Source organism: Pungitius pungitius, chromosome 21 (assembly GCF_949316345.1).
Source record: "Pungitius pungitius chromosome 21, fPunPun2.1, whole genome shotgun sequence".
In the NCBI taxonomy this organism is placed as follows: domain Eukaryota; kingdom Metazoa; phylum Chordata; class Actinopteri; order Perciformes; family Gasterosteidae; genus Pungitius; species Pungitius pungitius.
In genome coordinates, this window is record NC_084920.1 from 861,936 (window position 1) to 873,924 (window position 11,989).

General features: G+C 47.8%; 2 protein-coding genes across 2 annotated transcripts; both read right to left on the reverse strand.

The window, feature by feature from the left end:
* Nucleotides 1–3,744: 3,744 nt before the first annotated feature.
* Nucleotides 3,745–7,015, reverse strand: kcnj2a (potassium inwardly rectifying channel subfamily J member 2a). The gene is made up of 2 exons (XM_037464513.2): nt 6,836–7,015; nt 3,745–5,403 (listed from the first exon to the last, which is right to left on the reverse strand). Exon 2 carries the CDS (start codon nt 5,197–5,199, stop codon nt 3,916–3,918), a length of 1,284 nt encoding a protein of 427 aa, XP_037320410.1. The 5' UTR covers nt 5,200–5,403; nt 6,836–7,015; the 3' UTR covers nt 3,745–3,915.
* Nucleotides 7,016–9,076: 2,061 nt separating this feature from the next.
* On the reverse strand, nt 9,077–11,719 carry kcnj16a (potassium inwardly rectifying channel subfamily J member 16a). Its single transcript, XM_062560028.1, has one exon. It carries the CDS (start codon nt 11,681–11,683, stop codon nt 10,373–10,375), a length of 1,311 nt encoding a protein of 436 aa, XP_062416012.1. The 5' UTR covers nt 11,684–11,719; the 3' UTR covers nt 9,077–10,372.
* Between the last annotated feature and the right edge of the window lie 270 nt (nt 11,720–11,989).

An 11,989-nucleotide genomic window follows, 5' to 3' on the forward strand; every position in this document is an offset into this window, starting at 1 on the left:
GACTGTTAAGGTAAATAAACGAGCTGAATCATGTACACATCACACAAACTATACTCATTTACATAAATGACAACCGTGAAACTGTAAAAATAAGGCTGTTATTGGAATACCTTTTATCCACCTGTATCTTTTGCACCATATTTATGCACACTTCTAACTTGGTTTTTAGAAAACTATTTACATCCTGATGTCTGAGTGAATTTTGTATGTATTTTGCATTTTACTAAATTAATGAGCTATTTATCAACAACCACAATCGTTCTGTCGATCCACTAATCTAATACACAATCTGCAAAAATCACCCTCTTCCTCTTTTGACCTGCAGCTCTGATCCGGTGAAAGATAGAAATAGAAATCATTCAAATCCGGCCACTGATTAAAAAAAACGATGCTGTTCGTATTCATATTTATTTAAAAAAAGAGTCACATTAGAACCGAGGAGGACACTCTGCTCTCGGACAGATTGAATTAACAGATGTAATGATGACGATGGTGGTGAAGGGAACGCTTTCCTAATTGGCCGCTAGGTTGTGTGGGGCCATCAGTGGGGGGGGGGGCAGCACAGTTCTCAGTTCAATGTGCATCAACAATGTGGACCCCAAAAGAGCAGCGACATCACAGCGGCACTCACATCGCTGAAATTCTTCGGGCCTTTTTGGCCAAGCGGTCATTGTGGTGGGCGGTTGCCGGGCGGATAATAGAGGGATCACAGCTGGAATCTGTTGTACAAACCACAGCGCTTTGACTCGGAAACCTTTTATTGTCCACAGAGTCCCTGGTGCTGCATTCTTCACCCAGGTGAAGCAAATGGATCGCTGTGCCTTTTAACTCTTTTATGTCTCTCCTGTTAACGAGATGTGAAGGAATCTTTTTGAAGGGCTTTTATTTTGTCAAATGTTTTAATATTCGGCCTGGAGACGAAGGCTCTGCTTGAACACAAATGCTCTTTCTGGCCTTTGAGGAGGTGTCTTCCCTTCCTCATCGTCTCCTGGGGCTTGTGACTAATCAGTCCCCCCCACCCACCCACCCCTGTTCACCTCATGACACCATCAGCACCATCAGGGAAAGTCAGGCTGGACTAATCCAGCGGCATGCACAACTGAAACGACCTGCGGGGCTCGACCTCTGACCTCCATAAAGGACGCCATCTTGGACCTTTTTCACACAAGCAATCAGCTAATTGGCTAATGGCTGCAGTAAACCTCCACAGCTTATAAACAATCCACACAGAGTTTCCAGTGATGAGATGAGAGGGAGTCTGGGCTCTCTGGGTTCAGTCTGGCCCGGCGGGGGTCCGTGTGAAGCAGGAAGAGGATCCCAGGTGAGCCCGTTTGAAGCCTCGATGAAAGCCCCGACATCTTCTACTCCACTGGAGCACACAAAGCCATAAAAGCCAGCGTGGATACGGGACATCTCGGCGGTTTACACGGGAACAACGTTTACCTTTTAGATGTTTACTCGGCTCATAAACACTGTTATTGTTTTCATAAACAGGGAGTGAGCGGAGCTGCACAATAGAGCCGTTCACCTACAGAGCCGCACGGCCCCCAACAATGTGCCACCACTCTTCCTTTCGCACAGGAAGTCACTTCAATGTGCCTTTCCTGGTCGCAACTTTAAATTGATAATTCAATAAATAAATGCGATATTAAATGGTGAGACCGGAAACCAACTCTTTGCTTTCCCACCAGCGTCGCCCTTCAGGGACAAACGCTTTTGTTTACAGCAAAATAAATAACCGAGGTTACTTGTCAAAGGTTATTTTATTACATTTTCTATTCAATCCTGCGCTGAGTCGTCTGTTGTGGTTCAAAGTATGAAATGTGATTAAATTGTGTCCAGCGGAGGAAATATAATGAAGCACAGATCCTGATGGTCATTATAAGCCGCTGAAACAACCCTGACTCATTTTCTCTCTCTTCCCGTTTCAAAATTGATGGAGATGAATCAGAGACTGTAACTGCTTCATGTCCGATGAATGGAACACGCGCACACACACACACACACACACACACACACACACACACACACACACACTCTCCATGAGTGGACATTACTGTCAGTCTTCCTTGACGGTAAATTGCGGGGATTTTCCATTGAGTTTGGTTCACGTCCAGGATCCAGTGCGAGAGTAAAGTGTTTTATGAAATGGGATTTTAATCATCATTCTCAACTTTCAATTGTTCTAAATTCTTTTGTCTTGTTTTAGCAGCGTCATCGGGAAAAAAGTGTTTTCCCACAATCTTCCCATGTTTCAAATGGAAATATGCAAAATCCACACGATATTTTTATGAATGCAGCCCTCAAGGTCTATTTCCTCGCATTGTTTTTGGGGATGTCAGTTTGCGGCGTAGACTACGCTCACGTTAATGCACCCGGGGGGGGCGGGGGGGCAGAGCACCAGGGGCCTCACATGAACATTTCACATGAACTTTAACAATGCATGAGTCTATTTACGCAAACTGTATGTACACATAGAAGGATCATTTGGCAGTAAACCACTTCATTCTCCAACGACCAAAGCCGGCCAAAGTCGGTTCAAACGTGACCCGTCTGTTGGATCAGCACCACGGAGAGCACCCTCATCTTCTTCTTCTTCTTCTCTGGGTTCATTGGTCGATCACTCGTTAACTCCATGACTTGGCCTCGTGTTCCCTGGTGATATTTCCGTAAATCATTCCTACAATAACTATCACCAACTAATAGCTGTTCATGTGTGTGTTTCACCTTTAAAAGACACACAGCTCGATTCCGGTTGCCCACGGACATTTTATTGAAAAAAGAACAATAGAATATCATGAGCAATAATAATAATATTAATATCAATACAAAAATCTGTACATTCCTTGGTTTTTGCAGTACATTTGGAAGACTGATACAAACTGCAGCAGGGAGGGAGGTATTTACACGTGCACGGCCTTCGGTCACACACACACTCACACACACAGTAAAGATACAGGGCAGAACTCTTGTGCGTCTCCTTTGAACTACAGTACAGTACATTTCTCATACCTTCCATCCGCAGGTGAAACAAGCGCAGTCTAACGTGCAGTAGGAAGAGACCAAGAAGAAGGCTGAAGAGGGAACGTGGCACTAAAAAGAGTTTGGATTTGATATTTTAGTGGGAAAACATTTCTTACAATTTATGTCATCGTCTGCTTCCTGTGGATTTCTACCTATTAAAGGCTTGATGAAGCGGCTCAACACAAAGACATAACAACTGTACACACAGTCGTGCAAAACCCGACCTAAACTTCTCTGTACCAAATCCAAGCAGGTGTTTTTAACGGTGATAATAATACTCTTTGGTATTTCAACTGTAAGAAAATAAAAATAAAGAAGCAACATCATAGCAGCACTTTTAAGAACATTCAGATTCTCGCATTACCGCGGTCTCCTTTAAAACGAACGATGTTTGTGTCAACACCGGGTCACGTGTCCATCGGTCTGACCAGCAATGAACAGCCCCTCAGATCAATCACCAAGTCCGCGGGAATCCAAGGCGTCTTCTGTGAGACCAGCTCGTGAACAAAATACTCTACGTGTACCTTCTTTGCTCCAGACGTCGTCTCTTGGGTTCTCTGCGAAGGCACAAGGTTCAACTCGTCTTTCTAGCAGCACTCGAGGACATTTCAGAGAACAAGGACACGCCTTAGTGACGGTGTCTTGTTCATGCTGGACAGACGGACTGAGACATGTCCTCAACAACTCTGTGTCGCGGTCACCGGGCGCTGAGTAGGTGGGGGGGGGGGGGGGAGGTGTTGTGCAAACAGACCCTTGCATACAAAGCCCCACCCACAGCAGTACCGTTCAGCTTGTCCTCCACCCAAAAGGCCCCCCCCACCACCCCACCACCCCGGAGCAGAGAGGTGATTTTTATTTTATTCCCCCGCGCGAGGTCTGACCTCCAGACAGTCATATTTCTGACTCCCTCCTCAGGGGGCGGGGCTCCAGCGGCACCGCCACCTGGCCGTGTTCCGTCTCCGAGATGTTGTCCGTCTGGGTTCCGTCGGGCCCGACGCTGCCCCCGTTCCCCTCGTCCGCGTCCTCCTTGTTCTCCAGCGCGATCTCGTTCTCGTAGCAGAAGGAGTTGGAGTTGGAGAGGATGTACTTCTTCTCGGCGAGGTCCCTCGCGCTGCACAGCGGGGTGCTCGCCACCTCGTAGGTCTTGTGGAAGCGGGAGTAGTCCACCTTGTAGTAGTTCTTCTCCTCAAAGAGCACCGGGTCGAAGCGGTGGCCCCAGAGGATCTCGCCGGCCACGTAGGAGCTGCGGCACTGCGTGGTCATGGCGGTGGCCTCCACCATGCCCTCCAGGATGACCACGATCTCAAACTCCGAGGTCTCCAGGTCCTGTTTGCTCATGTCGTAGAAGGGGCTGTCCTCGTTGATCTCGTGGACAATGGTGATGGGCGACACGAGGAAGATGCGGTCCACTCCGCTGTCGAAGCCCACGTCTATGTCCATCTGGTCCAGCGGGATGTACTCCCCCTCCGCCGTCGTCCGCGATTTCAGGAGCTGCGCCCGCACGTGCGCTTCCACCAGGTGGCTCTTCCTCAGGTTGCCCACGCGCCACATCAGGCACAGCTTGTTGTCCCTCATGGCCACCGTGGCGTTGTGGCTGAAAACCAAAGTCTCGTTCCTCTTCTTGGGTTTAGCCATCTTCGCCATGACGGCGCCGATGATGAAGGCGTCGATGATGCAGCCCACGATGCTCTGGAAGACCACCATGAAGACGGCCACTGGGCACTCGTCCGTCACGTATCTGTAGCCGTAGCCGATGGTGGTCTGGGTCTCGATGGAGAACAGGAAGGCGGCGGTGAAGCTGCTCACGTTGGAGACGCACTTCTGCCCGTCGCTCTTCAAGTCCCCGTGGAGGATGGCCACCAGCCAGAAGATGCAGCCGAAGAAGAGCCAGGACAGGAGGAAGGCCAGGCAGAAGATCATGAACATCCACCTCCAGCGGATGTCCACGCACGTGGTGAAGATGTCGGCCAAGTACCGCTGGCCCTTCTGGCTCACGTTGACAAAGTGCACGTTGCAGTGGCCGTCCTTCTTGACAAAGCGGCTCTGCGGCTGGTGCCTCGTGTGCACCTTGCGCTTGGCGTTCCCGTAGCCGTTGGGCACCGCCATGGCGGCGAGCTTCATGCCGTCCTCCTCTGATGACACAACACTGTAGCGGCTGGCTCGCACGCTTCCCATCACCTCAGTCTGGGAGGGCTGTGCTGCTTCTGCTTTGGAAAACAGTCCTAGTTTCTGGAAGAAGCGTTGGAGAAACAGCTTTGAAACACTCCTGGGGGGCCGACGCAGAGAGGAAATGGTGACTCCTCGGCCTCACTGGCCCCTGGACGGAGAGCAGCGGGGTCACTTCTCTTTCATCAGCTGATTGGGCCTCATCGGATTCATCTGCAACAAGCAAACAGACACAGACGGATCACATCAACCCATCGACGACATGCTCAGAACCTTCACGCTTGTGACCGTGTCGTGTTTGATAACTTCATCGCAGCCTGAGAAAACGCCCCCGAGTGCTCGGCCTGCCAACAAGATTTCACCCACTTGTGGCAGAGCACAGCAGAGATATTTCTGGCCTGGGACTCCACTGACGGGGGCCGCCCTGTAGTTGCCCCCAGGTCCCGCTGTGGGTCATTCACAAAATCCACTTGTTTGGCTTGGCTGGCCGGCGCTGACTCGGCGGATCACGGGTTACGGACTATCGGCAGTTTGCCAGGAGCGGAACAGCTTTTAACCAGATCGCCTTTCTTATCTTATGAATCATAGACGGTTCTAAAAGACGAAGCAAAGCAACGACCACCGGACTTTAAGAACGTTAACTTATAGATTATTTATGCACTTTTTCCACATCGGACGCCTTTGTAAAAAAAGACAAAACAAAACGTTTTGCACTTGCATCCTTCAACCTGAATTATCCAAATGAGATTATGGGGCAGTTTTATAATGGGAGTCTCTGCATGGGAACACGTCGGCCTCGTGTGTCTAGCTTCAGGGGCGGTGGGGGGGGGGGGGGGGGGGGGGGGGGCGCTTGTTGACAGGGGGAGCGTCCTCAGAGGTTTCTCTCCTCTCTGCAGGCCGTCCTGGGAGGATTCTCTCATACACCTCATTAGTTCGGGCTGCCCTGGCAACGACGTCAGCCTCACCGTGTTGTCCTCTTTGCATGTCTCAACAATACGGGGGGAAACTGCTTAGAAGCCATATAGATATGTCTATAAATATTCATGACCGGCGCATACTGCCGCTCCACAACTTCAGGAAGTCTAACTGGCAGATGCAATTTGTCTGCAAGGCTGACACACACACACACACACACACACACACACACACACACACACACACACGCACATGTAAATACACACACATGCACACACACATTTGCATACAAGCCTCTATAGTCAAAGGCTACTAATCACTGAGGATGATGCGTTGCTAAGCAATCTGTCTTTGAGGTCACGTGTAAACTTCTCAATTAACGTTTAAAGCACCCAAATCTTTATTTTTTTATTTAACAAACGAGCAAACAAAAGCAGCTAGAAGAGGAAGGACAATAAAGCCTAATCGTGACTCAAATGTTCATAATTCTACTTCGTCCAAAGAGTATAATTAGAAAGATTCGCGGGTCGGAGGCAAAGCTGCTCTCAGAATGCGACGAATGTTAACAGGTGCGGGTTAGAAATCCTCCTCCGCACGCACGCACGCACGCACGCAAACACGCACTAGCGCGCGTTTTTATGCATTTACGAAAGAATGAACTTTTGACGCCATCAATGTAAAAAGGAGTAAATGTTTAAAGAAAGCATAAACGCTCGCGGGCCTTAATTACCTGTTGCTCCTTCGCGCACCGGATGCGCTCAGCTCGGTCGAATATAATCCAGAAGACGTTATTTCTTTGGGGGGGGGGAGGGGGGCACGCTCCTCTGCGTCGTTCTTCCCGCGCGCTCCTGCTCTGTTTTGGCCGCTTCACGCCTCTGTCGGACCGGTCTGGATAAAGTGCTCCGCGATCAGTTCCTCCAAAGCGTTTTTAACCAGCCCGCACCCCCCCCTCTCTCTCTCTCCGCCCCCCCCCCACCTTCCACGCGCACTGGCCAATGGAGAGAGGAGGGGGGCGCGCGCACCGAGGACACGGCTCTTGGTTTATAAGAGGCCTAATTGAGCCACGCCACTTTAATCTCTATCAGTTCAACTAATGACAGGATGTCAAAGTATTGGTTTCTGATGCTTTATGTGAGTAATGTCACTTATAAGCAAACACAATGACACGTTATCCAACGTACCACCTGCTGCTGACACCGAGCCATCAGCCCAGTGCATCATTGTGTTTGAAGGAGTCATTTTTGCATGTGGATGTGTAAAACGTGTTGTGTAGGAAACAATGAGTCAGTGAGCGTCCTCCTGCACTGAGAGATCCAGTTGCTGGAGATGTTTGGACTGTGCATCTGCTGCTTTATGATTTCAGCCTGCGAGACGGTGACTAAAGCATCCTTCCTGCATGAAGCAGGGAGAAGGTCCTTCCTGCATGAAGCAGGGAGAAGGTCCTTCCTGCATGAAGCAGGGAGAAGGTCCTTCTCTGCTGCTTTTTCCCCCTTTCTGTCCTACAGGATAGCTTTGCTTTTAGCTGGAGTTATTTATAGCAGCACATATATTTAGCCGGAACCACCAGGGTCACTTAACCGTTCCCGTTGTGTACGAGTGTTTGTTTGTGTGTGTGTGTGTGTGTGTGTGTGTGTGTGTGTGTGAGTGTGTGTGTGTTTGCTTTCCATGCCCAATTTCCAGCAGCAAAGAGAGAGAGATGCAGGAGTCAGTGCTGCGTGTGCACCACAAGGTGGAGAGCTGGAGACTGGAAATAAACACACACACACATGTACATGAATACGTTCTCATCTTCTCGTCCACAAATTCAGAATACAGACAGATTATATTGTCAGGGCTCCACGGTGAAGTTTGCCAATCATTTTGAGTCATTTTTAAATACATGAATACATAGAACAGCAACAAGTTGTTTAAACACATTTGTTGCATTAATGTTAAATAACAGGATTTGCATGCATCATGCATACAAACTTGATACAGGAATCTTCATGAAGGAAAGAACCGGCTCACAAGGTGCTGTTTGTTATATTCATCCTTATATATAATCCTTCCTGGAGACCTTAGTAGTTATTATTTATGACCTTATGTTTCAATACCTTCAAACTAATAGTGTTGTTGGGGGGAATTGATGTCATATACATTCTAAGAGTTCTAAGCACATATTGATGACTTACAGCGGGTCAGTGTCCTGGTCTCGTGCCTGAATGACATCACAAGTTCATGATTGATCTATTTTGGAGGTTTTAACTCGATTACACGTGCAAGTTCTAAAGAAGCAGCTGGCGACTCCAACCCGCCTGGTTACGTGACATCAAAGCCACTGTCCTGATCCGGGCTTTTTGTTCTCCAGGAGCCCCGATCCTCCTCCGCTCACAGGAGGAAGTGAGGACGCAACCCAGACACTCACTTTCATGGCAATGGTTGAGGCTGGTGGTCTTCTATGGGCAATGTTCTTCTGATGTTCCATCACATCTGCTAAATGGGACACATTTGGTCAATCGTTTGGTCAATTTACAAAAGTCTAAGTCAATAAACCGCCTTCATCGCAAATAAGTTGACCTCCTTGTTGTCAAACAGATGAGAATCGTCTTCCACAAACTTTACATTTACACGTGTCATTCCTCACGATGATGTGCATTAGTTGTTACCAAATCTCTCCATCCATTATTGATATTGCGACAATATTGTAGCATTGACTATTGGTGGACATAATGACAAATGATACAACAGCTGAGACAGTTGGGTAAGTTTGGACATTTTTATCGCTTTGTCTTTTGAAACCAGCCAAGAACCTTACGTTTGCCTTATTACTTTACCGAAATCTAAATTCTAGTTTGTTTAGTATCAATAAATGGATATACTGCCCGGCCACATTTTTACTTTAAACTTTATTGATCTTAATACGTAACATGAAGCATAACATGTAGAACCTTTTTTTTTAAACCAGTAAAAACCTTTTGAATTTTGCGTTCACACAACCCTAAAAAAATAATATCAATAATTTACAATAAAATCCCACTACAAGGTCCATTTTAGTAACCGTTCAGGAGTCACGGTGGATTATGGGTTTAGATTTAAAGTTCATTTTACAATTTGAACATAATAAACAAGTTAATAAAACAATTCCCACACAAGCACTACTTAAAGTAAAAAGAAACTTTTCATTCACCCTCTTAACTATAAATCTTTAACCCTCAAATCCACAACCACCTCATCTTGAATATTCTAATAACCCTAAGATTTCACTCATTTACATGTGTATATTTCATAGTATGTTGGATTCTAATGCCATGTTGACACAACCAACCATTTATATCCTGTGTATCAAGCACAGAGCACCTGTAGGGTTGAAAGGTCAGAATATCCAAACAAACACTCTCACACAGCTTCACGACAGGTTGCCTACATTCCTCAGCTTAGTTTATTCTTAACACTGATATGGCTCCGTGCATCCGTTGGTATCCTCGCACATAACCTTCCATAGTATTCTGAAGTTTAACCTCCCGTTTGCCTTTTCTATTTTCAGTCACGATTTGGAGACGCACAGAATCCGAAGCATCAGGTAGAAGGTTCCCATTCATTTCTGTGGATTTCTATGGCGAACAGCACCAATACGAAGTTGCATAATCATGACTCAACTCCAGTTTCTGACTAAATACCTGCAAATGAATTCCAATCAGCCTCAGCTACGCTTCATTTTTATTGTTGGTTAATGTTGACAAGTCATACTCCGATGGTGAAGATGGTAAACAACACATACCTCAACATGCTAGCATTGTCCTTGTTAGCATGTTCCTCACGGTGTCACTCTGGACTTTCAGTATGTTCAAATATTAAAGTGTTTTCCATCTTTAGCACTCAAAGGTAGACATACAAGGGGACTCTATGGTCTGTAAGGCTCACAAAATAATGTAAGTCATTGGTCGGCTACTTTTGGTAGCGCTCTTGCTAGCTGGCTACAGTCTCCCGGATACGGCTCAGCCCGTCATTAGCCCGCATGTATTCCTGTCCTGGACGAGCAGCTCTCATTGGAATGAATGAAGACGCCATTCTTCAAGCCCACTAAGGTTCAGTCTTTGATACTTGGAAGACAGATTATAGGAGAAGTGTCCCTTCAAAAAGATCACATGCTAACAAATGAAAACAAAAACCCTTATTTTGTTTATACATTAAGTAGCATCTTCAATATTCCTCTTTAGCAGTCAGAACTTTGAAATGATTAACACGTTGTCTTACTGAATGTTGGCCTTGAACATCATGGTTCTGCTTCTTACATTACTAGATCCGTGAGGTCATTTGGAAGAGTCAACCTGTCTTGATGTTGAGGGTCTCCCGAGGAGGTCAAGTCAGGGGGTTCAGGGAAACTGTCGTTCACAAGTTCCACAGTTACCAACGGGGGTTTCAAGAGCATTTCATTATGGCTCCGCTGTTGTGACTTTGGAGAGTGGCATGTAGAAGATGTGGGTGAATTCCGCCGGGAAGATCTGGGTGAAGGTCGCGGTGAAGATCTGGGCGAAGGTCGCGGTGTATGCCGAGGAGAGGGCCGCCACTGCTTCTTGTGCTCGTACTCCTCGGCGCTGACCTCTGGCACCAGCACCTTGGCGGTGTGATTGAACAAGGTGTAGTCCACCCTGTAGTGCCTCCTGCTCACCCTAATCATTTCCTGGAACAGATGACCCCAGAGGATCTCGGCCGGGGTGTACGAAGTGCGGGACTGATGCAGCATACCAGAGGAGTCGTCCGTGTAGGTGAAGGACACCACCAGCTCGAAGTCCGCTTTCCGCAGATCCACCAAGCTCATGTTGTACAGTGGGCTGCCGGTCTCGATCCTGTGGAACACGGTGGTAGGCGTGACCAGGATGATGTCGCTCTGCTGGATCACCAGGTCTTTGTAGGTCACGTCCATTTTCCCCGTTGCGTGCACTGTGGAGTGGACGATCTGGGCGCGGGCCGTCCCCTCAACCAGGTGGTGCCTGCGGAAGTCCCCGACCCTCCAGGAAAGACACAGGTAGGTATCGCGAAGATTGATAACGGCGCAGTTGCTGAAGCCTACCGTCTGCGCCCTCTTCCGGGCCGAGGCCATTTTGGCGACGACAATGCCGATGACGAAGGTGTCAATGAAGCAGCTGATGACGTCTTGTATGGTGACGATGATGATGGCGATCATGCAGTTCTCGGACATCCCTCTGTAACCGTAGCCGATGGTCGTCTGGGTCTCCAGCGAGAAGAGGAAAGCGGCCGTGAAGCTGCGCACCTCGTACATGCAGGGCTCACTCATGACGTTCCTGGTGTCACCGTGAGCAAGCGCTATCACCCAGTACAGGATGCCGAAGAAAAGCCAAGACAGGATGTAAGACAGGGCGAAGATAAGGAACATCACCCTCCACCGGATCTCCACCAAGGTGGTGAAGATGTCCGTCACAAACAGCAGCCACTCCTCAGGAACGTGGCGAAACACCACGTTACAGCTGCCCTCTTTGCGCACGTAGCGGTATTTCTTGGGATGAGGTCCATTGTCGGCGCTCACAGGGAAGTTGTCGGTGGGGCTCACTGCTATGAATTGTTTATGCATCTTGTGCATCTCTGAAGGGAAGACAAGGGAGAATATTTAGAAGTTTTATTCTTCGGCACGGTAAATATCAGGATACATTGACTAGAGTGAAGTTGCCAAGAAGTCTTTATTTTTTATGCTACCATTGGAGGGCGCCAGAGAAGGAAATCTTTAAGTTCTACACATTGTGTACTTAGGTTTCCACAAAGAAAGAACCTTCGTATTGAGTTTGATAACAACACTCTGATCACTTTGTGCAATGCTGGACTGCAAATAAGTGTGCGGCACATTTTGGTCACAGAAGTACGAAGGCTTGTCAGGTAAAGGCGCTAACCA